This window comes from Thamnophis sirtalis, unplaced genomic scaffold (assembly GCF_051295495.1).
Source record: "Thamnophis sirtalis isolate CommonGarterSnake01/CBP01778 unplaced genomic scaffold, rThaSir2_p1.2 scaffold_4, whole genome shotgun sequence".
Lineage (NCBI taxonomy): Eukaryota > Metazoa > Chordata > Lepidosauria > Squamata > Natricidae > Thamnophis > Thamnophis sirtalis.
The window spans coordinates 119,009,015-119,031,785 of record NW_028261384.1 but is presented as its reverse complement, the minus strand read 5'-3'; the positions used below and the strand labels follow the sequence as shown (position 1 = coordinate 119,031,785).

General features: G+C 44.1%; 1 protein-coding gene across 2 annotated transcripts; it reads right to left on the bottom strand.

Moving 5' to 3' along the window:
* Positions 1-7,351: 7,351 nt before the first annotated feature.
* On the bottom strand, positions 7,352-22,751 carry LOC106549076 (osteoclast associated Ig-like receptor). Of its 2 annotated transcripts, none has more exons than XM_014066630.2 (5): positions 22,254-22,751; positions 13,060-13,344; positions 11,454-11,741; positions 10,026-10,286; positions 7,352-8,044 (listed from the first exon to the last, which is right to left on the bottom strand). In XM_014066630.2, exons 2-5 carry the CDS (start codon positions 13,298-13,300, stop codon positions 7,914-7,916), a joined length of 921 nt encoding a protein of 306 aa, XP_013922105.2. In that variant the 5' UTR covers positions 13,301-13,344; positions 22,254-22,751; the 3' UTR covers positions 7,352-7,913. The 2 variants fall into 2 exon arrangements, with proteins under 2 accessions (XP_013922105.2, XP_087570036.1); XM_087713910.1 differs by having other exon boundaries at positions 11,454-11,648.
* Between the last annotated feature and the right edge of the window lie 20 nt (positions 22,752-22,771).

The window sequence follows — 22,771 nt, the reverse complement described above, 5'->3', positions numbered from 1 at the left end:
TTTAACCACAGAAGCCAGAATGAAACTAGTGTTTCCTGCATGCTTCTCTGCCGAGCAAGTGAAGAACTTAGCCAATTGAAATGCTTCAATATTTCTGTATTTTTGATGCTTTGAACCAGGGGTGGATTTCAAAAAAATTTCGAACCTACTCTGTGGGTGTGGTCTCCCTTGTGGGAGTGGCTTGCCGGCCATGTGACCTGGTGGGAGTGGCTTGCCGGCCATGTGTTTTCTTTCTTTCTTTCTTTCTTTCTTTCTTTCTTTCTTTCTTTCTTTCTTTCTTTCTTTCTTTCTTTCTTTCTTTCTTTCTTTCTCTCTCTCTCTCTCTCTCTCTCTCTCTCTCTCTGTGTGTGTGTGTGTGTGTGTGTGTGTGTGTGTGTGTGTGTGGTGGGTTTCAAAAAATTTTGGAACTTCTTCTGTAGGTGTGGCCTGCTTTCTGGTGGAACCTCTTCTAACCGGTTCGGTAGATTTGACGAACCGGTTCTACCGAACTGGTGCGAACTGGTAGGAACCCACCTCTGCTTTGAACACACTATAAGAATGCGTGTTTGGATTAGAACGCTGTCCAGGTGTTAGAAATTGCTATCTGAACTATTTGGCCAAATAAAGTTTTCTTGATCTCGCAGTCCAAATCTCCCGATTTTCTGCAACATCAGGATGCAGTGTAAATATATAACATTTTGAAAACAAACGAGCAATTCTGAAATAAATAAACAAGAACTACTGTTTACAGTAACTATGTTTCTCTCTTTAAGAAAACTTTTTTTTTGTAAATATAGAGAATATTAAGCTTGCTTTTTTTCCTCCTTTCCTCTTTGTTAAAGAGAAAGTATTTTCCTGTTTCTAGTGAAATAATGAGAAGATTCAACTGTACATTTTTTGGCTTTTGCAATATAATTCAACTAATAAAAATATCAATTGCATTATTCATTACTTTTTAATTATTCATTATATTATAACGAGTAACATTTTTAAGTTGCTATTACAAATACAAATGAAAAAATGGTCCTTTTCAGAGACACAACATGAAAGGCTGGGCTGAGGAATAACTTTATTGTCACTTTGAATGTATATGAATGGGCCTACATTAAAATGAAATTACATTGCAAACAGTTCTCAAAAACCTCCAGGGCTGTAGTCATTGACTTACAGTTGGGAAGATAATTTATATTGCTAAGCAAGACAGTTATTAAGTGAGTCATGCCCAATGTTATGACCAGGGTTAGGCTTCAAAAATGTCAGCAATAGTTTCTCTGCTGGGTGGGTGTGGCCATGGTGGTTGGTTTGGTTTGGCTTAGTTTGGTTTATGGGATTTATATGCCGCCCTTCTCCCAAGGACTCAGGGTGGCATACAACATGAAAAAAAAAACACATATTACAAAAGTTAAAAAAATAACTACTAGATAGAATATCCAAAAAACAAACCCAATTAAGATTCACAATAACATTTAAAAAGAATTCAATTAAAATTAACAATAATCAATAATTTATTTTGTTTTGTTTAGGCCGGGCTGGCTTGCTGGAAAAGCCAACTTTTTAGGGTGCGCCGGAAGGACCAGAGGTTGGGGATTATACGAAGCTCTGGGGGCAGCTCATTCCAGAGGGAAGGCCCTCCCACAGAGAAGGCTCTCCCCCTGGGGGTCGCTAGCCAACACTTTCTGGCCGGCGGCACCCTGAGGAGGCCAACTCTGTGGGATCGCACTGGATGGTGGGAGGCTACCGGTGGCAGTAGGTGGTCTCACAGGTATCCTGGGCCTAAGCCATGGAGCGCTTTAAAGGACATAAGTAGTACCTTGAATCGCACCCAGAAGACAACCGGCAACCAGTGCAGGCCGCCTAAAGGGGTGCAACATGGGAGCACCTAGGTGCGCCCATTATAACGCGTGCAGCCACATTCTGGACCAGTTGAAGCCTCTAGGTGCTCTTCAAGGGCAGCCCCATGTAGAGAGCATTACAGTAGTCCAGGCGAGAAAGGACGAGGGCATGAGTGACTGTGCACAGAGCATCCAGGAAGGGGTGCAACTGATGTACCAGGTGAATCTGGTAAAAGCTCCCCCTGGTCACGGCCATCAGGTGTTCTTCTAAACTAAGCCACATATCCAGGAGGACTCCCAGATTCCGGACCCTCTCTGAGGGGGCTAAAATTTCTCCCCCTATCATCAAAGATGGAACAAGATGCACAAACCGGGATGACGGAAACCACGGAGGGATTGAGCTTGAGCCTGTTCCTCCCCATCCAGATCCGCACAGCATCCAGGCATCGGGACATCACGTCGAGGGCATCGTTTGGGTGGTTTGGGGTAGAGATGAAAAGTTGGGTATCATCAGCATATTGATGATACCATACCCCAAAACCACGGATGATCTCACCCAGTGGTTTCATATATATGTTGAACAGGAGATGTGAGAGAACGGACCCCTGGGGCACCCCACAAGTGACACACCTCGGGGTCGATCCCTGCCCTCCAGTCAACACAAACTGTGACCAATCCGACAAGTAGGAGGAGAACCATCATAAAACAGTGCACCCCCCACTCCCAACCCCCTGAGTCGTCGCAGTAGGATATCATGGTTGATGGTATCGAAAGCCGCCGAGAGGTCTAATAGGATCAGGACAGAGAAGCAGCCCCTGTCCCAGGCCCGCCAGAGATCATCAACCAATGCGACCAATGCCATCTCCGTGCTGTATCCGGGCCTGAAACCCGACTGAAATGGATCCAGGTACTGGGGAAGCTGACGTGCTACCGCACTCTCGACAAAGTGAAGGTTGCTACAAAGCAAAGGTTGGAGATGGACAATAGTTGGCTAAAGAAGCTGGGTCCACGGAAGGCTTCTTAAGGGGGAGCCTCACCACCGCCTCCTTCAAGGTGGTGGGAAAGAACCTCTCTCTCAACGAAGCATTGGCAATCATCTGGAGCCAGCCTCGTGTCACCTCCTGGGAAGCCGAAACTAACCAAGAGGGACACGGGTCCAGCACACAAGTGGCAACACTGAGTCTCCCCATAATCCTGTCCATGCCCTCGGGGTCACAGGGTCAAACTCATCCCAGATGGTCTCCACAAGATTCATCCCCGTCGACTTGCCCGAATCTACCCAGTCAGAGTCCAAACCTGTCCGGATCTGAGTGATTTTATCCTGCAGATACTGAACAAATTCTTCAGCCCTACCCTGTAAGGGATCTTTCCCAGTTCCTTGGTTAAGTAAGGAGCAGGTCACCCTAAACAGGATGGCTGGGCAGTTATCTGCAGACATGATAAGAGAGGAAAAATGTTGCCGTTTTGCCACTTTTATTGCCACTAAATAGGATTTAATATGAATTCTTACTAGTGTTCGATCAGATTCGGACCGGCTGGCCCTCCAACCACTTTCTAGGCATCTTTTCTGGCGTTTCATCTCCTGGAGCTCCTCGGTAAACCAGGGAGCTACCCAGGATCGACACTGGGTCAGAGGCCGCAAAGGCACAACATGATCCAAAACCCCAGTGGCCGCCCTATCCCAGCCTTCCACTAGGTCTTCAGTCGAGTTGTGAGCAAGGGATTCAGGGAAAATCCCAAGCTCCATCAGGAACCTTTCTGGTTCCATCAACTAACATATCCAGCAGCTCCAGCAGGGCCGATGAAATGTAGCAGAGAGACAGGTACGTAACAAAAAGGCCCACCTGTACTCCAAGGCCCCATTTCATAAAAAGGGACTCACACCCGCCTATCTGAGGTGGGCATGGCCTCCTGCACCACAGCAGGGGTGGGGGCATTTTCACCTTCCCGAGGCTCCGGAGGCTTTACTCGAGCATCTGGGAGGGCGAAAACTGCGTCCCTTGGGCTCTGTGGGCCTCATGGAGGCCAGAAATGGGCCCGTTTCCGGAACTTCCTGGAGGCCCCCTCCCCAAGCCTCCGTGTGGGCCCTGCACTTACCTCACCTCCAAAATGGGCCACATGGAGACTCCTGGGAGGGGAGAGGCTGCCTGGGCAGGGCAGCCAGGGGTGGGATTTGGAAGTTCTCTAAACTGACCATAACATTACTTACGGGGTCTCCTGAACCCAGGAGAACCTGTAGCAGCCCACCCCTGGTTATGACATTTTTTTGCCAAGGCTAAGCAACTCAATGCTGCTGTTAAGTGGATCACTGCAGTTGTTAAGCGAATCCAGCTTCCATCGTTGACTTTACTTACTGGAATCCAGCTGAGAAGGTTTGGAATAGCAATCAATGACTCTGAGGCGCTGCAACCGTCATAAGTACAGGCTGGTTGCCAAGTGCCTGAATTTTGATCGTGTAATCGTGGGGATGCTGTGATGGTTATAAGTGTGAGGACCGGTTGTAAGTCGCTGTTTTTACAATTCAAACTGCCACTAAATGAACGATTGTATGTTACTTTTTAAAATTCAACCTCAAGCTGTCACTAATAGTCCAGAGGTGGGATTCACTTACCTTCCCTACCGGTTTGCAAATGTGAGTGCATTCGCGCGTGTGCTCACTTCACTCACACGCACATCATCTGCACATGTGCAGTGCTTGCGCATTATGTCGGGGTGGGGTGGGGCGGAGCCTCCCGCAGCTGCTACTACCGGTTCGCCTGAACCGGAGAGAACTGACTGAATATCACCTCTGGAATGGTCATAAGTCAAGGACTATCTGTATCAGATGTTTGGAGGGTCTCCCTTTGATCCTAAATGTTTTGTCAGGAACAATGGAAAGAAAGTCCCATCATCATCTTCTCTCCGGAGTGCTCAACACACACACACCCTAAGGCAGTGTTTCTCAACCTTGGCCACTTGAAGATGTCTGGACTTCAACTCCCAGAATTCCCCAGCCAGCGAATGCTGGCTGGGGAATTCTGGGAGTTGAAGTCCAGACATCTTCAAGTGACCAAGGTTGAGAACACTGCCCTAAGGGTTGGTCCAGTGTCTCCCAACTAATTTTTATTGCTAAGGGTGGACTGGACATGATCCGTATCATGTACTGTAGCTCCAATATACTGTAGCTTCTTCTCTTGCTGGTGGCGGATACTCATTAAACTCACATTTCTAACCCTTATTGATTTTGCGCCACCAAGACAAAGATGGGCCTTCTCCAAGGTGGTCTGTTCCCAACCTGGTCTTCCAATGGCCAATTCCCTACAGCATGTTTTCCTTAGTTACAAGTAAATGTATATATAAAACAGTGACATTCACTGGACCTATTTCTGAGTTAACACAAAGGATGGATAGCTGATATTTAATTTAATTTCTTGTATATTCAAAATATGGGCCCTGTGTTGTTTTTTTCCCCCTTATATTAGCTTGTGCTAAGCTATGACTAATTTAGTGGCAAAAATGATCTGGCAATTGCATATTATAGCAATAGAGTTTAGATTATATAACGTTTCACGGTGCTTTTACAGCCCTCTCTAAGTGGTTTGCAGAGTCAGCCTATTGCCCCCAACAATCTGGGTTCTCGTTTTACTGACCTCGGAAGGACAGAAGGCTGAGTCAACCTTGAGCCTGGTGAGATTTGATCTGCCAAATTACAGGCAGCCAGCAGTCAGCAGAAGTGGCTTGCAATACCGCATTCTAACCACTGAGCCACAATAGTCTCAATTTTATGATTTGCTTAGCTAAAAGCAGAAGCATAACCAGGACAAAAGTACAGAAGACTTTTATGGCTAAAGCGGGGAAGCATTCATCCATGAATGTCCATTCAAGAAGCAATGCAGGAAGTAGTGTCAAGGCTATTGCGATATTATTGTGCAAATGATGTACAATCTATGGGCATCCAAAAGGAGGTCAAAAAAAGTTAAGATGTGGTAACAATCACACAACTGAGGACCTTCCTTTTTTTTTTTACATGCCTTGTGACATATAGAAAAACATGGCAACACTTGATTGAACATTGCAACCATCTTCTTCAAAAACACACACACATCCTGTGGACATCCGCATGTTCATCATTTTCAGTGTGCGAAGACTCTTTCCAAGGATTCAATTTTTTCCACCAGCCACAGGAACAGCTTTTTAGGGTCTGGAAATACTAATTAGCACCAAGTCAGGACTTGTTGGTAATAGAAGCCTCCAATGGGTTCTATTACTGACTGAATTACTTATTAAACCAGTGAAACCAATTCTGATGTGTCTAATAGTAGAGAAAAAGAAATGGGACATGGGATTGGGATTTGTGGATTTTTAAGATCCCCTGTTTTGTCTTCCCAGATTTTTAACTCTGAACCCTTTCCCTATGAGGGTCCATTTTTAGTTTATATTGCCAGGTACAGGCGGCAGGGATAGTAATAGAATAATGTAACAGAGTCGGAAGGGACCTTGTAAGTCATCTAGTCCAACCCCTTGCTCAAGCAGGGGACCCTACTACACCAGGGTTGTCAAACTCCCAGCCTGCAGGCTGGATGCATCACGCACTGGCTACGACCACACTCAAGTTTAGCGAAATGGGAAAAATGTCCCATTTCCCATACATCATGTGTATCGCGGATTTGATACCCCTGTCCTACATCATTTCTGACAGCTGGGAGTCAAGTCTCTTCTTGAAAGCTTCTAGTGATGAAGCTCCCACAATTTCTGAAGGAAACTTCGGTTCCATTGGTTGAATGTTCTCAGTGTCAGAAAATTTCTCCTTATTTCTAGGTTGAATCTCTCCTCGATCAGTTTCCATCCATTATTCCTTGTTTGGCCTTCAGGTGTTTTGGAAAACAGCTTGACCCCCCCCCCACACACGCACTCCTGTCTGTGGCAAGAAATGGGAATCTTTATAGAGGGCTGGAATACAAACCCCAGAATTCCAAGCTGCAAGGGCCAAATGGAGATGCTACTTGTTTCTAAGGTTTGACACCACTCTTCTACTCTCAGTGAGATTTTATGCTCTGATTGGCTGAATTGACTACACTGGGAGAAATATCAGTGGTACCGTAATTTTCTTTCACAGATAAAACAACTAAATCAGTGGTGGGTTCCTACCAGTTCAGACCAGTTTGGCTGAACCAGTAGTAGTTTGGCAGCCTGGGTCGCTGGAACCAGCAGCAACTTAGGCCTGCCTGCCACGTCTTCGAATTTTTTCTCCCAGTGGCACCATCTTATTTTTTGCTTCTGCGTATGCCCATGAGCGAACCAGCTGTAGTCACTGCTGGAATCAACCCCTGAACTAAATACTACAGTATTTTTTGAGTCTACCTTCCATATTTTTAACAAGTGTCCACAAAACAAAGTTGAACAAAATTCCTGTTTCAGGAAATTGTGTTCACCTCAATACAGCTACCCAGAAGTAAGGGAGTAAATTGAGGACTGCTCTGACAATATTCTGGTTACTGCAATAATTATCTATAAAACTCTGATCTACCTCCAATCTTCCACAGACAAGACAAAGACATAAATAAAATAAAAGCATCTTTTATTGCAGACATGAAGGCAGCTTCTACAGCAGTGCTTTCAAAATCTGGGCAAATTATCTCAAATTGGATAAAAAGCAGTTTTTCTTTGGGTAATGATGCATGAATCCATTACCCATCCCAGCAGGACAAGTTAAATTTAAGTTGACTTAAAGGTTGCCACATATGCTAAAATACATTTGAAAACCTCCCAAAGTATTCCTTTTAAGATGAAAATGGATGAAATTACTAAGGGTAATTTGTTGAAATGACATAAAGATCATTCAGTGATATTGTTTTTACGATACAGATAGTTCTCGAGTTAAGACCATTTATTCAGGGGCTGTTCCAAGTTACGACGGTGCTAAAGAAAGGACTTGCAATCACTTCTCAAAGTTCAATACGACTTTTTGATGAACGGTTTTGGGTAGTGAAAGCTTCAATCTGATTTCAGTTGACTTGATTGTTATCCATCTTCTCATTGGATTCAGCAACCAGAAAATACCGTTTCAAGCCATGTTTTTGCGTGACTCCACATATCTCGCTGATTCAGAAGCTATTGCCTGGCTCAGTTCCCCTGATGCCTCTCAGTCCAAAACGCATCAGCCACAAAAGCCACAGCTGCAACAAGGATAGTGATCCCGAGGCCAAGCCGTATGGAATTGGCTGCAGTGAAATCAGTGCTTAGCAGAATTGACTCTTTAAAAGAAAAGAAAAAATACATATATACTGTAAAAAAAGAAAATCATTTCCCCAATAAATCTTTATTACGCATTCTGACTTTCTTAATGACATGTTTGCATTTGATGAGTTTTTAATGGTTGAGCTTTAATAGTTTTATTATAAGACTGTTATTTAAATTTCGTTCTGGCTGGCTTGAGCACAACTGATTAAATCTTCTCTGGAAGGAACATTTCAAACTTTTGTAATCTAGTCATAACCAGAATTTATTGCCACGTTGTGTTTAACCATAACTGTTGAGCAAACAGCTGGCTGAGTTGGCATACTCATGAAGGGTCCTTGGGGATCTCTGAGCTTGGGTGTTTTCTTGCAGACATTTCATTACCCAAACTAGGTAACATCATCAGTGCTAGTAAGGAATGGGTTTGCTCTCAGTTCATATTCTAGAGCTGTGGTGGCACAGTTGGTAGAATATAGTACTGCAGGCTATTTCTGCTGACTGCCAGCTGACTGCAGTTTGGCAAATCGAATCTCACCAGGCTCAAGGTTGACTCAGCCTTCCATCCTCCCGAGATGGGTAAAATGAGGACCCAAGATTGTTGGGGGCAATAGGCTGGCTCTGTAAACCACTTAGAGAGGGCTGTAAAGCACTGTGAAGCGGTATATTAGTTTTAAGTACTATTGCTATATTGCTAGTGGCTTGCCTTGTCAGTACTGGTGAGAGTGCTTTGTCCAAAGCTGAAATTGTACTATAGTGAAATTTAATATAAGTGGACTCTTGGGTGTCCCACAGGCTCCACCCCCCTCCCCCTATTTCCCATTTTCTCCCCTACCACTCAGTGAGATCCCTAAAGAGGAGAATGTCTTGGCAAATGTCTTTATGGGTGAACAGAACACATCAAGAAATATAGATACCGTGTTTCCCCAAAAATACGATCTGTCCTGAAACTAACGCCTTGCCACATTTTTCGCATGGGCAAAAATATAAGCTCACCCCCGAAAATAAGCCCCCTGGACAACCCCCCCCCTCTGGCCAGGCAGAGCACCGCTCATCGACCTAGCGGTATCTCGAAGGCACCAAGCCATGGGAGCCGGGGGGGGAGGTGCTCACGTTGCTTGGTGCCTTCGGGATACCGCTAGGTTGGGGAGTGGTGTTCTGCCTGGCCGGAGGGGGGAACAGGTTCTCGAAGAGCCGGGCACTGCCTCAGGGGCAAAGCAGCCATGAGGTGACCACATTCATGAGCAGCCACCCGGCAAACCCCCTCTCCAGCCGGGCAGAGTGCCATTCACTGACCTACGGGGTATCCCTAAGGCACCAAGGCACATGGCGCTCTGCCCGCCCCCAGCTCCTGTGGCTTGGCACACCTCACACTTCCTGTTTAACCAGTGGCATTTTCTTCAAAGGTTAGACCCATGATGGTGAACCTATGGTACGCATGCCCCCGGTGACATGTAGAACCCTCTCTACGGGCATGTCAGCCATCACCCCAGCACAGCTCCACTGCGCATGTGCATGCGCCTCCCACTGGCTAGCTGGTATTTGGGGCTCTGTCACACATGTGTAGGGGCCGGGGCACATACAGGAAACGCCCGAGCGTGTGTACTGGGAGATGGTTGCATTGCACTTTGGGGCCTCGCGGAGCACCCCCATGCCCCGTTTTGGGCTTGGAAAGCCTCCTACACCAACCTAGAAGCCAAAAATGGGGCAAGGGGTGGGTGGGGCGCATGTACAGGGAGTGGGGTTGCACAAGGGTTTGCGCACATGCACGGGAACAGGGTGCATGCAGGTGGGGGGTCCCACACGCATTGCTTTATGGGTGTGGGCTGTCATGCGCGCATGCACACGCTTTTGGCATGCAACGACAAAAAAGGTTAGCTATCACTGGGTTAGACTGTAAGCTCCTCAAGATGAAGGCTTTGCAAACCCTCATCTACCTCAACAGTCCATCACCTTCATCACCCTCTCATTGTCTCCTGCCCTTAGATTCTCTGGCCTCACCTTGTGTCTGGCTTACTGTGTCATTGAGTTGGTTTTCCCAAAACTGGCAGCTCAGCTTGCCCTTGAGGTTGCTGAGGGTATCTTCTGTGAGGCCGAAGCTGGCGCTTGTCCCATTTGCCCACGCTCTGGTTTCAGCAAAAAACTCCCCATCAACATAAAGATGGAACCATCCCTCAGCTACGGTGGGCATTGAACAATTCACTCGATGTTTCCCTGCAGAGTCAACCATCACCTCCTGATATCTGCTAACATCAGACCTACCTGGAAAAAAAAATGAACTATTTTGTAAAAGGCAATAAAACTAGTAAGCAATGGAGTCTATGGGGAAGAGGTCAAAAAAGTCAACATGATGATGGGGCTTGGATTGTAAAGCTGTGGAAGCCATTTTGTCCCCCTCAGCTGGTAAGGAAGAACTCAGGGGTCTCTCAGCTTTCTTTTTATTACCCTTTTTTCAGTCCCCAGACCATATTTCAGAAACAAAAACTGGACAGTTTTATTAATTTACAGTCATTCCGACAAAGATTACTGGAATTTCAAATAATGCAGGGTGTAAGGACATTAACTCTTCCGTGTACTTTTTTCACACAAAGGAACAAATGAAAGGACCAAGAAAGCAAGAGAACAAACTGTTCTCTGAAATAAATTTTGTGTACATTTGTGTGTTATGTGTGTATGTATAAGTAAGAGAGAGAATAGTGCAGGAATTAAATTATGAGTAATCTAATATTTTCCCTTCTTGTGCTACCTTTCTTTACTTCAAACAAAAGATCTCACAGAAAATGGCAATTCTATATTATATAACTCAAAAGAATAAACTCACAAAGGGAGTTTACTAGGTGGGAGATAAGCCAATTTAATCATATCCAAATATGCCTTTAAATTCAGTTTTGACTCAGCAATATATTCAGAAGTGGGTTTTTCCCCCCTTGCCTTCTTCTTTCTGGAGCTGAAAGAGAAGAACTGATCCTAAGACATTTTGTTGGATTTGTGTCTAAGGCAAGGCTAGAACTCACAATCCCCTGGTGATTGGCTCAATGTAACACAACTGGTTTTCATATTTAAGGCTGATCTAGAATTCTGTTCCTGGTAATTGGTTCGAAGTCACTCAATTGGCTTTCATGCCTATGACAGGACTAGAACTCACAAGCTCCTGGTGATTGGTCCAAGTCACCCAGATGGTTTCCATGCCTAAGGTGTGACTAGAACTCACAGTCTTCTAGTTACTGGCCCAAAGCCACCTAGCCAGGTTTCACACCTAAGCCAGGATTAGAATTTACAGTCTCCTAGTTTCTGGTCTGGTGCCTTTAACCACTACATCAAACTGTGTCTCAGTCAATCCCAACATGGAGCCACCATTCTCCACTCATTGTACAATTCAGGAAAAGAGCCACCTCCTTTAATTTTGGCAACCTCCTTGCCTTTCCTCACCCAGGACTTTCAGCACCACAGGATTGCTGGCATTGGACCAGATGACGGGGTCAGTGAGGCTGTGGTAGTAGCATGTGTACCGTCCTTCATCGGCCTCTGAGACATTCTTCAGGGAGAATTCAGCCATGTTGGCATTCCCTTGAGGAGTGACTTCATACCGGAAGTCCCTGGCCTGGTAGAAGACGAAACTGACACCTGAAAATGGAGCCAAACAATGGAGTGTCCAGTCCTGCCCCACCAAGATTTCTGTGCTGGGACTTGCAACAATTGAAGGCTTGAGGTAATGCACTGGAAGAGACAAAAGCCTTACATTTAGCTTCAGGTCTAACCAAGTTAATTGGTTATGATTATTATAATGTATGTACCCATCCCCCTGTATTTATTGCAGGGTTTCCCAACTTTGGCAACTTGAAGACTTGTGGACTTCAATACCCAGAATTCCCCAGCCAGCCCTTCTGATCTGGGGAATTCTGGGAGTTGAAGTCCACACATCTTAAAATTGCCAACATTGGACACTCCTGCTCTAAAGCAATGTTTCTCAACCTCAGCAATTTAAAGATCTGTAGATTTCAACTTCCGAGAGTTGAAATCCACACATCTTAAAACTGTTTGGGAAACACTGTTCTAGAGCATCAAATGAAGCAAAACATAATAAAAAATTATTCTCTGCCTGGTATATGCCAGCACCTCAGGCAGAGAGATAGGAAAAACAATATACTTCCTTTCAAAATAGTAACTAGATCTGTTTCTTGGAAGCAAGCTTTTCTAATTTAAATAAAAGGTGGCTTTTTCTATTGGTTTTTTTTTAACATAGATAAAAACCAAGGTTTTATATGTACAGTTAGAAGTCAGCATTCCTAGGCAAGCTATCTTTTAGCTTGTCTGGCTGAGGACAATGGGAATTGAAGAATTTTTACAAACTGAAAGTAATTTTAAAATCTGAAATTAATTTTAAAACTGAAAGTAATTGCCATTTCAAAGCTCTTCTACCCTGTTTCCCTGAAAATAAGACCTCCCTGAATAATAAGCCTAATTGGGTTTTTTGAGCACATGCACTAAAATAAGCCCTCCCCCCAAAATAAGCCCTCCCCGAAAATATTGCAACACAGAAGCAGCCATGAGGTGTCCACGCTTGCTGCCTCCTGCATCTCAAAAATAATAAGACCTCTCCAAAAATAAAGCCAAGTGCTTATTTCGGGGGTCAAAAGAAAATAAGGCCCTGTTCGACTTTTCAGGGAAACATATCTTGCCCCAATTTGGAGCATGATTAACATTTGATCAGGTCTGTACATATTTCAAACAACCGATCCTTAGTTAGGATCAAAATGTAATGTTGCCTTTCAAAATTAAAAAAAAAGGGAATGCAATTCTCCTTTCTTCCTTCCTTCCTTCCTTCCTTCCTTTTTTTAAGCTTTGGAGCTAAATTACTTTTGATTGCAGAGAATAGCAAATAAAACAAGGTTCATAGAAACCAATTTTCAGCTTTCTGCACCAGAGAACTATTGGATGTACATGTAGTTTTTGACTTACAATTTGTTGTAAGCTGGATGGATGAATGGATGGAGGGTGGGAGGGAAATAGAAAATAGATTCAGCTTAATACTCACCTTCTGTAATGTTTGCAGGCTGGCTGAGCGGAGAACGGATTGCCTTTCCAGCTTCCCAGATTTCATAGCTACAGTGGAATTGCTCATCTGGGCCAACCTCATGAACCTCAAAGGTGGCACTAGATTCTGTTGGCAAAGCTTTCTTTTGGGCTACCAGCTTCTGACTGCCTCCCACGTATAAGGAGAACCAGCTGCCTGCGTATTCCTCCTCGGCGGAGCACTGAAGCTGGTGCTTTTCCATCACATCTTGAGCTTGGTGCCATACAATGGATGGTTTTGGCAGAGCTAAAGAAAAGGCAGAACGGGGAGGCTTGGATCACCAAACGTGCCAAGCCAAGTATGATTTGTTTGGTTTTGGTTTAATGCATGCAGTGCAAATCATTCCAATTGAAGGTTACTCAGTCAACCATGATTAGGTAAACCCAGCTAAGATGATGAATAATGCCAGCCAAAGAGAGTCTACATTTGTACAAAAAACAAACCCATAGACCAGAGGGAATAAAGATGAATGTGCCGCCATTTTACTTGGTGCTCTGTCCTCTCCAAAACTGAATTGTTGGGCTTCATTGAAACCAGAATTTGAACCCAAACCTCCATAGTTTCTTCCAAAACCAACTGTTACATCTATCAGTCTAGGCTGCAAAAATTGACACAACCATCAGATGGCTGCAGAAGATTAACTGAACATCTTTTTATTGCTGTCTAGTGGTCATTTAGATTTTTGCATACCTGTACTGGTAGCTCTAACAATAACAGTCACTCTGGATTCAGATTATATTATTTCTCCTGGGTTAAATGTCTGCCTCTGGTTAATGAACCTTGAAGGAGGAAGAAATATTAAAAAGACTGTGGGCATATTCTCACTACTCTTTATGATGGGTCAGCAAGTTGTGTGAATACAAACAGGGAGAACATGATGCGAAATTTAGATCAGGTATTCCCTCTGCAATACTATGGACAGAAGAGTCACCCAATAAGCTCAGAAATCTTATTTCTGAGAAGCTCAGCTTTTTATCTTACATCTGAGATGGCTAGCCTGATGAATTCAGAAATGTTGGGTTGTAACTTCTGGAACTCCAAACATTTCAGTTCCAACACAACCAGAAGATGTTGGACTGGGGAAGGCTGACAGGCATACAAAATCTTTATTCAGTGTCATGCTAGACCATGCTTTGCTTTATTGTAGTTTCTTTTTGTAGAATTTTTTTTGTAGAATCTGCTGAAATTGATTGGATTCATGCATCACGCCAATCCCAAGAGCCAGATTCCAGGGAAGAAATCAACTTACCTTCACTGCCGGTTTGCAAATGCGAGCACACACACTACCTCCACACATGCGCAAAACCTTTTGTGTTTGCGCTGAGCGTCAAAAATGGGACATGATGATGTCTGGGTGGGTGGGCGGAGCCTCCAGCCACCACCACTACTGGTTTGCCCAAACCAGATAGAACCAGCTGAATTGCACCACTGCCTGATTCCCATGCAATCCTGCTTCAGATGGAATGACAAGTCCATCCCTCCCCCACAAGTTATTGGGCCCAGTAGAAAACTCCAAGAGCGACTTGGATGCAGTGGTGAAGGCGGCAAGCTACGCAGTAGCGAAGGCACCAGCTAGAGACCAGAATAAGATTATTTGGGGTGTTATGAGAGGGCAGAAAATGAATACTGTAATTATTCATTATTGTTGACCTTGGCCCAGCCACTTTCTCTGAAAGGAAAAGGAAAAAGGCAATGGCAATCTACTTCCAAACATCTTGCCAGGAAAATTGCAAGGATTTGTCTAGGCAGTTGCCAGGATTAAAAAATAACTTGAAAGAATTGGAATTGGAATTGGAATTGATTTTATTTGTAGGCCGCCCTTTTCCCTGGGGGGACTCAGGGCGGCTCACAGAAACCAGGGAGAGGGGAATACAATACAATACAATACTACGACAACAACACATAATAAAATAATACGCAACATGCATACAACATTCGGGCGGGGTAGTGGTCCTTATCCCCAGGCCTGACGGGCGAGCCAGTTCTTCAAGGCTGTGCGGAAGGCCTGGACGGTGGAGAGGGTACGAATCTCTACGGGGAGCTCGTTCCAAAGGGTCGGGGCCGCTACTGAGAAGGCCCTCCTCCTTGTGGTTGCCAGCCGACATTGGCTGGCCGATGGGATGCGGAGGAGGCCTAACCTATGAGATCTTATAGGCCGTAGGGAGGTAATTGGCAGAAGGCGGTCTCTCAAGTATCCAGATCCACTGCCATGTAGGGCTTTATGGGTGGTCAATAGCACCTTGAAGCGCATCCGGAGATCAACAGGTAGCCAGCGCAGCTCGCGGAGGATAGGTGTAATGCGGGTGAATCGGGGTGCACCCGCAATCACTCGCGCGGCTGCGTTCTGTACTAGCTGAAGTCGCCGGATGCTCTTCAAGGGCAGCCCCATGTAGCAAGCAAGAAAGCCTCTCTTTTCACCAGTTAAAAAAACTGTGATATAAATGAATGAATAATTACAGTATTCTATTTTCTGCCTTCTCATAACACCTCAAATAATCTTATTCTGGCCAACAGCCCCTTCGTCCCTCAATGGTAAGTCTGGCTCCACCTCTAGAAGATCCATTCCCAGGATGAAGGGTTATGGAGTCTTAAGGACTCTTCCCACCAATACTCACAGATTGTAAGGAGCAGGAAAGGAAGAGTAACGGGCATCGCTAGAGAGATGCAGCCTGCGAATGAGGAGGAAAAGGGCTCCAGGCTCTGAGAAATGTGGTTTTTCCCTCCCAGGAAACAGTGATAGATAATCAGTCATGATAGTTAGGAAGGGAAGTAGAAGAGGAAAAAATATTTTTTTAACTCGTGGAAGAATAAAAGAATTCTGATTTGAGCTGCTCAGTTTCTTTGGAATGAGCTTCAGATGATTTATTTTAAGGTGAGCAGAAAAATCTGCCAAAAAATGGTAATAATGTCTACATTTATGCTGTGTACTAAGTCATGGTTTACTTTGTATGACTAAACCATCCTTACTGGATGGGGTTCAAACACTATGTTATGCTATAACCATAGGTTATAAACCATAGTGCCTCATATTCACTTGTTTGCCAAAAACAAGTACAGTAAATCCCATTTGGACTTGTGTTTTGTGTACGACACAACTGTTATGCTAAGTAGTTTAGCACAAAGCTTCCAAATCATGTCTGCTAGATCCACAGAACACCCTTAATCACAAACTGAGAACCAGTTTGTTCCAGTGTTAAGGCACCAGGCTAGAAATCGAGAGACCATGAATTCAAATCCTGCCTTAGCCAGCTGGGTGATTTTAAGCCAGTCACTCTATCTCAACCCAATCCACCTCACAGGGTTGTTGCTACCTTGAGTTATTTGCAAAAATAATAAAGACAGAATACAAATAGTAAAATAAAATAAGAGAACAAATCACATTTTGAATTAATATATTATGTAAGCATAGCCATCATATTGTATGCAGTCATCTTTTGCGGTATGAAAACCACAATTATTCAGCTATTTGCACTGCAATTAGCCTAACCTAACAACAACAACAACAACAACAACAATAATAATGCCATGACTGTGTTGCTAAGATCATTCACTGGAAATTGTGCCAAAAGTTTGGATTTGAGTACAGCAAAAACCACTGGGAACATTAAGTTCAGAAGGTTTTAGAGAATGAGAAAGGCAAGATCTTGTGGGACTTCAGAATCCAGACTGCCAGGCACTTGACAACTCACCTGACATAACAATAGTTGAATGAAAAGAAAAAAGTATGGTTCATTGACATTGCAATACCTGGAGATGCACGAATTGAAGATAAACAGGAAGAAAAAATCACAAAGTACCAGGACTTGCAAATTGAAGTTGAGTGACTGTGGAAAAAGAAATTGTGTTTTGTCCTGATTGTAATTGGAGCCCTTGGAGCAATACCCAAAGGGATACCTCACTATTTGGAAATTTTAAATTTATCATACTTGAACATTCTGATTCTACAAAAAAACACCCTACTTGGAACAGCTTATATCCTCCGACGTTACCTTAACAGTTCCTAGGTCCTTGGTTAGGACTCGAGCTGTTGAGCTACCAACCAGCCCCAAAGGCTGTAAATCTCACCAAAGATTAACCACAAATAATAATAATAATAATGAAAAAATGACAAATGATTCAAAATGCAGATCTTGCGAACAGGCAAACACAACAACTCAGTAGTTTATGCAAAAAAGATCATTAACAAATTATAAAGAATGACATAGCACAGTTGCTAAAATGATTCACTGGAACATCTGTAAAAATTATCCTGCGCCAGTAATGAAAAATTGGTGTGAACAGAGAGTTGAAAAATAGAAAATGAGCATGTTAAAATATTGTGAAATTTCTGAATACAAACCAATAAATTCTTGGCACATAACAAAACAGATTTAAAGCAATAGCAATAGCAATAGCAGTAGACTTATATACCGCTTCATAGGGCTTTCAGCCCTCTCTAAGCGGTTTACAGAGAGTCAGCATATTGCCCCCAACAATCTGGGTCCTCATTTTACCCACCTCGGAAGGATGGAAGGCTGATTCAACCCTGAGCCGGTGAGATTTGAACCGCTGACCTGCTGATCTAGCAGTAGCCTGCAGTGCTGCATTTAACCACTGCGCCACCTTGGCTCTAAAGAAGAAAGTGTAGATAATTAATCTGGTAATACCAGGAGATAGCAGAATAGAAGAATTGGAGAAGAACACGAAGTATCAAGACCTGAAAATGAAAGTTGAAAGATTAGTTGAGTACACCCTAAACTTGCTGTGGTGGTCCCAGTGGTTATCGCCACACTGGATGCTATCAAAAAATGTTGGGTGGAAGTTAGAAAATCTGCACATTGACAATTTTTCTGTATGTCAATTGTAAAAAGACACACTTCTCGGATCTACACAAGTGCCAAACTGATACCTTATGATAAGGGTGTCAAACTCAAGGCCTGAGGGCCAGATTCAGGCCGCAGGGTGCTTTGATCCGGCCCACGAGGCCACCAAGAAAACAATGAAGGCCCGACCCACAATGCCTTTGTCAGTGAAAATGGATCTCTGGAGGGCCGTGTGCAGTCCTCATGAGCTCCATTTATGCTGGCAGAGGGTTGCAGGAGGCAGTCACAGCTGAAAACAGAGCTTGGGAGCCCGTTTTTGCTGGCAGAACGCTCGTTCACATGTGGCCCTGACATAAGTAACATCGAGCTGGCCACGCCCACCCTAGCCCCTGAGGTCCAACACAACCCTGATGCTGCTCTCAATGAAATCGAGTTTGACACCCCTGCCTTATGACATTCTAGGTTCTTGAGAAGAATTCAACGTGTACAAGGGGCAACACCAGGAAAAAAAACTCATGGCCGTGACTTCCCATTATTGTGAACAGATAATTTATTTAACTTGTATGCCATTTGACTCTCAACAGCCTAAATGACAGTTACTCAAACTATGATTTAGAGCCAGCAGTAGGAATCCAGTAAATCTAGTGAATCACTCAAACTTTAGTCACATGCTTAGAAGCTTGTCTCTTAAGCTTCCTCTCTTTTCTTTTTTTCAAAAAATAAGAGGTGATCACAGAAGTGGGGTTCACTGAAGAGATCCTTCTTTGTAGAACAGATATGGGCTGCAAAAAAACTAGATAGTCACCTGGTGCTACCAAAATGACTATTCCTTGCATCTATTGCTTATCTGGGTTTTTAAGGGGAAGAACTGATGTTTGTTTGACTAATCAGCATTTGATGATGAATCTTCCATCCATCCATCCTGTCTGCCTGCCTGCCTGTCTCTAAACTCACCCATCCATCATCCACCCATCATCCATCTCTCTCTCTCTCTCTCTCTCTTTCTCTCTCTCTTTCTTTCTTTCCCTGAATTTCTACAGCATGGAGGAAAAATGTTAAGGGGAGGTCACTATCAACATACTCTACAGCTGCACAAAACATAACATTTTTATCCCGTAGCCTGCTTACTTCAAAAGGGAACTAACATTTTTTTTCCTTCTCAAGACCAATGCTGAAAATGTCCTTCACTCAGGGAAAGACCCTGATGATTCAGTAGGAAAAAAGGATGGTTAAGAGAGCAGCAGTTAGCCATTTTTCTGTGGGGTTGTCTCTGGTCTAACAGATCCCACAGTGTGACATGAGCTCAAGTAAATAAAAAATAATTATGCATTAATATTAATTATACATACTGTATTAGGGATTGAAAATGATTGTACAAATGTTGCATTTTTATCCGCAAACCATTGTGATCAATTGTCCTTGCTATCCATGGATATCCATAGAGCCGAGGTGGCGCAGTGGTTAAATGCAGCACTGCAGGCTACTTCAGCTGACTGCAGTTCTGCAGTTTGGCTGTTCAAATCCCACCAGGCTTAAGGTTGACTCAGCCTTCCATCCGTCTGAGGTGGGTAAAATGAGGACCCGGATTGTTGTTGGGGGCAATATGCTGACTCTGTAAACTGCTTAGAGAGGGCTGAAAGCCCTATGAAGCGGTATATAAGTCTAACTGCTATTGCTATTGCTATTAGCATTATTATAACAGTGGTTGGTCTCATTCGAGACAACGATGAATCCGCATACAGATGGGAGGTTGAACTACTAACCTCGTGGTACGACTGGAACAGTCTGGAAGTGAACACACTCAAAACCGTAGAAATGGTGGTAGACCTTGGAAAAAACCCTCCCATACTACCACCAATTACAATACTAGACAGCACAGTATCAACAGTAGAGAACTTCAAATTTCTAGGTTCTATCCCAGTAATAGTAAAACTTTTTGGTGCTGAATGCCCAGCAAAACTCCAAAATGCAATGTGAGTGCCCCTGCACATGCACCCTTCCACCACACACATGCCCCCACACGCATGCATGTGCACACGCCCCTATGCATGTACATCACCCCCCTGCCCATTTTTTGCTGCCAGGTTGTACACAAGGCCTTCCAGGCCCCAAATGGGGCACCGGGGGGCACCCACATATGCATGAACCCCCCCAAATGCAATGAAAGCACCCCCAGCACAAGTGCCCTCCCCTGCACATGTGTGGCAGAGACTTGAAGACTGACTGGCCAGCAGGTTGCGCGCACACACGCATGGTGGAGCTGGACTGGGGTGACGGCTGGAATGCCCGCAGAGAGGGCTCTGCATGCCACCTGTAGCACATGTGCCATAGGTTCGCCATCACGGTTCTCTCATATCTCAAAGACCTAAAATGGACACCTAACATCAAAAACATCATCAAAAAAGCACCACAAAGAATGTTCTTTCTGCGCCAACTCAGGAAGCCCAAGGAGTTGCTGATACAGTTCTACAGAGAATTATTGAGTCTGTCATCTGCACCTCTATAACTGTCTGGTTTGGTTTTGCAACCCAACAAGACAGACGCAGACTTCAGAGGATAATCAGAACTGAAGAAAAAGCAATTACTGTCAACCTGCCTTCCATTGAGGACCTGTACGCTGCACGAGTCAAAAAGAAAATATTTACAGAGCCCTCGCATCCTGGACATAAAGTGTTTCAACTCCTACCCTCAAAACGATGCTATTGAGCACTGCACATCAAGACAACTAGACACAAGAACAGATCCCCCCCCCCTCCCAAACACCATCACCGAGGTGGCGCAGTGGTTAGGGGTGCAGTACTGCAGGCCACTTCAGCTGACTGTTATCTGCAGTTCAGGGGTTCTAATCTCACCGGCTCAAGGTTGACTCAGCCTTCCATCCTTCCGAGGTGGGTGAAATGAGGACCCAGACTGTGGGGGCGATATGCTGACTCTGTAAACTGCTTAGAGAGGGCTGAAAGCCCTATGAAGCAGTATATAAGTCTAACTGCTATTGCTATCACTCTGCTAAACAAATAATTTCCTCACCACTGTCATACTATTCACTAAGGCTGCATTACTATTATTAATCTTCTCATCGTTCCTATAACCCATCTCCTCCCACTTCTGACTGCAGGACTGTAACTTTGTTGCTTGTATCCTTACGATTTATATTGATATTGTTTCCTGATTGCTTATTTGTACCCTATGACTATCATTAAGTGTTGTACCTTAAGTGTCAGGCTTGGAAGCCATCGGGATTTAGAGCCTCAAGCCATAGTCTACTATGGGAAACTGGGAGGGGCGACGGTATGGAGATTGGGAGCTGTGTAGCCAAAATAACATTCCTCCCCAGAAAATCAAGTTGCCTTGTCCCTGCACTTGGACAGATGTGGATGGGAGGAATCTTAATTTGTGGCAATGACTCATTGGACTGTTGGAAGAAATGTCCTTCTGGGTTCGGCTCCAAGTGGGGAAAAAGACACTGGAGACATGGAGGCTGCTTGGAAAGATGGTTTTAATGGTGGACAGGACCACATGGCTTGAGCCCTGAACAGAAAAGGTGATCACATGCTTCAATGTTGGTGGAGAAAAAGAGAAGGGCGGAAGAGAAGCTGAGTCCCTGGTTTTATGCCCTCTCTGGCCTTTGATCTTGAGCTTGTATTCTGATTGGTTGTCAGATTCCCGAGGGCCCATGCAGGGGCAACTCTCTAGGCTGCATTTTGAATCCAAGTTTGGTTGAGTACTCAGATGCCATGTGAGTAAAGGGCCAATATTATCATGCCTTAATCCCATCACTCTGGAGCTGAAGGGGAGAACACTTTATTATGTAAAGTGGACTAGCTCAGGCTTTAATGGCTCATTGACAAAGGGGGATGGGCAGGAAGCTGCAGGCAGCTATTCTGTCTTTTAAAACACGTTTCTTCTTTTTCACATCCAGAGAAATATTCTGCCTTTTCAATATTTCCTAGGATATTTTATTTTTCTGGGAGAGGGATGGGTGATAACTTCCTACAGGACCATGTGATAGACTTGTAGGGGCAGGATCTTGAACTTTCAACTGGTGGGGAAAACCTGGAAGCTTTCAGATTCAAGTTTTCCCAGATGTGCCAACATGGCCCTTATAATAAATCGGAATTTTGAGGAACCTCTTGTCTCAGAGTCTAATTTAGTTGAGGAAGCTATTTAGAACCCTGACATTATGATTCTTGATGAATGTATCTTGTCCTTTTATGTACACTGAGATCATATGCAACAATGACAAATTCCTTGTATGTCCAATCACACTTGGCCAATAAAGAATTCTATTCTATTAAAAACACATTTTCCCTTATGTACATACATATAATTATTACAAGTTTGGTTTGAGCTTACCTTAGTTGGGTCTAGTCAATTATAGCTTATGCAATAATTAAAAGGAATCGTGGCATAGTATATTGGAATATGTTTTGGACAGAAACTTTCCGCGCTGTAGGTTGAACTACCTTGAAGATTTGTAATGACAAAATCCAAAGGGAAGGGGAAATTGAATCCAAGCTTGCAGCACTTTATAAAATAAAAAAAACTTGAGTGGTTGCTAGAAAAGGTTTTTTTGCATTCTCTGCGTCATTCCATTGCCGGTCAATTCTACCTGTTTGCAAACGCATTCACACGTTCTCCATCGAGAAAGGGATAGCAAGGAGCACTTTACGCATGCCCTGCGTGGTTTAGATGTGAATATTTTATTTTGCAAACCAGGCAACAGGAAACGAGACGAAACATTTTTTTTTAGAAATCACACGTGCCCCGAAACCCAGCCCTTTCTGTATTCGGGTTGCAAATGACGTCAGAGTAAGCGATTTTCTCGCAATCGGCTTGAGATGGACGTAAAAGATTAGAAAGCTTTAATTGTT

Bases quoted from the DNA above. Each gene is read 5' to 3' on its own strand.
- LOC106549076 (XM_014066630.2), bottom strand. From the start codon at position 13,300: ATGGAAAAGCACCAGCTTCAGTGCTCCGCCGAGGAGGAATACGCAGGC. The intron at 11,742-13,059 runs GTGAGTATTAAG...TGTCTCTTCCAG, and splicing joins GCCTGCAAACATTACAGAAG to TGCATTACCTCAAGCCTTCA. The intron at 8,045-10,025 runs GTGAGGCCAGAG...TTTCTTTTAAAG, and splicing joins CACAGTAAGCCAGACACAAG to AGTCAATTCTGCTAAGCACT.